The sequence below is a fragment of the Oryzias melastigma genome, linkage group LG7, assembly GCF_002922805.2.
Source record: "Oryzias melastigma strain HK-1 linkage group LG7, ASM292280v2, whole genome shotgun sequence".
Taxonomy (NCBI): Eukaryota; Metazoa; Chordata; class Actinopteri; order Beloniformes; family Adrianichthyidae; genus Oryzias; species Oryzias melastigma.
This window is the reverse complement of record NC_050518.1, coordinates 25,145,886-25,147,853: the sequence shown is the minus strand read 5'-3', so window position 1 is coordinate 25,147,853 and position 1,968 is coordinate 25,145,886. Positions and strand designations below refer to the sequence as shown.

The 1,968-nt window shown below is 45.1% G+C and overlaps 1 protein-coding gene across 2 annotated transcripts in view; it reads left to right on the top strand.

The window, feature by feature from the left end:
• Positions 1–1,968, top strand: part of irak1 (interleukin-1 receptor-associated kinase 1) — a gene marked incomplete at its 3' end in the record, with an annotated part of 10,952 nt that overhangs the window by 5,708 nt on the left and 3,276 nt on the right. For both annotated transcript variants that reach the window (XM_024294099.2, XM_024294100.2), the window contains 3 exon segments: positions 1,029–1,140; positions 1,209–1,327; positions 1,400–1,613. In XM_024294099.2, coding sequence (XP_024149867.1) covers positions 1,029–1,140; positions 1,209–1,327; positions 1,400–1,613 — 445 coding nt within the window.

Below are 1,968 nucleotides of genomic sequence, written 5' to 3'. Positions count from 1 at the left end.
TTTGCGTTAACAAACTTTTTTTTTCCTTTAAAAAAAATAGAAGTTCTGAGTTCTAGTCATAGAGAAACGGGCCAGAATAATTTCAGACTGTAGAATTCCAGCCAAACTCGGTCTCCAAGCAGGAAATGCGAGGCAGACACCTGATTGGATAGAATCTAGACCAATCAGCAGGCTGTTTGGGGTGGCACAAACATAACGCTGAGAGAAAATATTGAAAATCGCAAAATCAAAGATAGGGCGAGAGCGAGATGAGGCACTACGCATCTAAAATCTCTGGTTGCTAAAATTTTTCTTAAGAAAAAAAGAGTTTGCAAACGCAAAAAAATTTTTTTGAAAGCAAATACTAAATATTTTTTTTGCAAGTTAGGATTTTTTTCTAAACACTACATTTTGTTTGCAATCTAGAAAAGTTTGATCTCAAAACTGTGATTTTTGTTTGCAATTTTTGTGGCACAAAAATCCCTTCATATTCAGAGATCTAAATGTAATCAGAAACGACATGTTTTTACATTTTTGTTTATGTTCAAAGTTCAAAGATGTGAGAGTTTATTTATGCTTTGAAGTACTTCATATATGTTTTCTCAAATATATGTTTTAAAGCGTTTCAAAAAAGTAATTTTAGACTTTTATCTTCTTGTTTTTTCTTGTTTTTTTGTTTTGCTTTTTACTGGTTTTACTGACCCTAAAACTGAGACGCGATCCGAACCGTGAGTTTTGTGCCCCGTTACACCCCCAGACTCCACCCACTGGTCGAGTCATGCCTCGTGCCCAAAGCTGATTGGTTGACCCGATGCTTTGACCTCACCAAAGGTCAGATTTTTAAACTCTGGACGTGCCGCTCGAATTGTGCTGCTGCCGGACCAAAGCGCCGCGCCCAGCGGACCTCAGATCACGTCTGGACGGTTAACCTATCATTGAAAGTTCTGTCACACAAGCATGTGGTGTGAACAAACAGTCTGGAGCCAAACAGTTGGGTTTTGATGGGGGGTGTGGCCCCCCAGTGTTCACCTGTGTGTGGGTGTGTCCAGGTTCAGACACCCAAACATCGTGGACCTGCTGGGCTTCAGTGAGGGAGGGGGCTCCATGTGTCTGATCTACAGCTTCATGGAAAACCGATCTCTGGAGGACCAGCTGCACGGCGTAAGCCCCTCCCTCACAGTTCTGCCTGGGTGCTGGTATGTTTCTGCATGTGTGTGTTTGGGTTTCAGGGGGGGGTGCTGACCTGGTCCCAGAGAGTCAGCGTTGTGGCGGGAGCCGCTGCAGCTCTACAGTTCCTGCACTTCCTCCCTCTCGGGGAGGAGCCGCTGATCCACGGAGACGTCAAAAGGTCAGAGGTCCCGTCGTGGCCCCCCAGCAGTGAGTGTTGCAGGAGGACTCAGACTTTCCTCTGTCTCCGCAGCTCCAACATCCTGCTGGACCGGCACATGGAGGCAAAGCTGTCAGACTTTGGCCTGGCCCGGTACGCCCCCCCGAGCCTGCCCAGCTGCTCCGCCACACACACGGCGTCTGTGGGGAGGACGGCGACGGTGAGGGGAACGCTGGCCTACCTGCCGGACGAGTACGTGAGGAAAGGGGAGCTGTGCACCGCGGTGGACGTCTACAGCTTTGGAGTGGTGAGGCTGTAGGGCGGGGGGTCAAACTCAACCACATAGGGGGCCCAAATCCAAAACACACCTTAGATCGTGGGCCGAACAGGATAAACATTTATTGAACACTCTAGAACTACATTTTTAAAACTGTAAAACAGTAACTTTGTAACATAATTATGAATAATAAAAAGTCAGGAATATTATTCCAGAATAAATCAACTTAAATCTTAAATAACTTTCAATATTTTACTGTCCGTAAAAATAGATTTAGTCAAAATTATACAAGTTAAAAATAAGCACAATATAACATTGGGTCATTAATAACAATAAAATAAAATGATCTGGAGGGCCGGATCAGCTTTGACTCATGTGTTGTAGG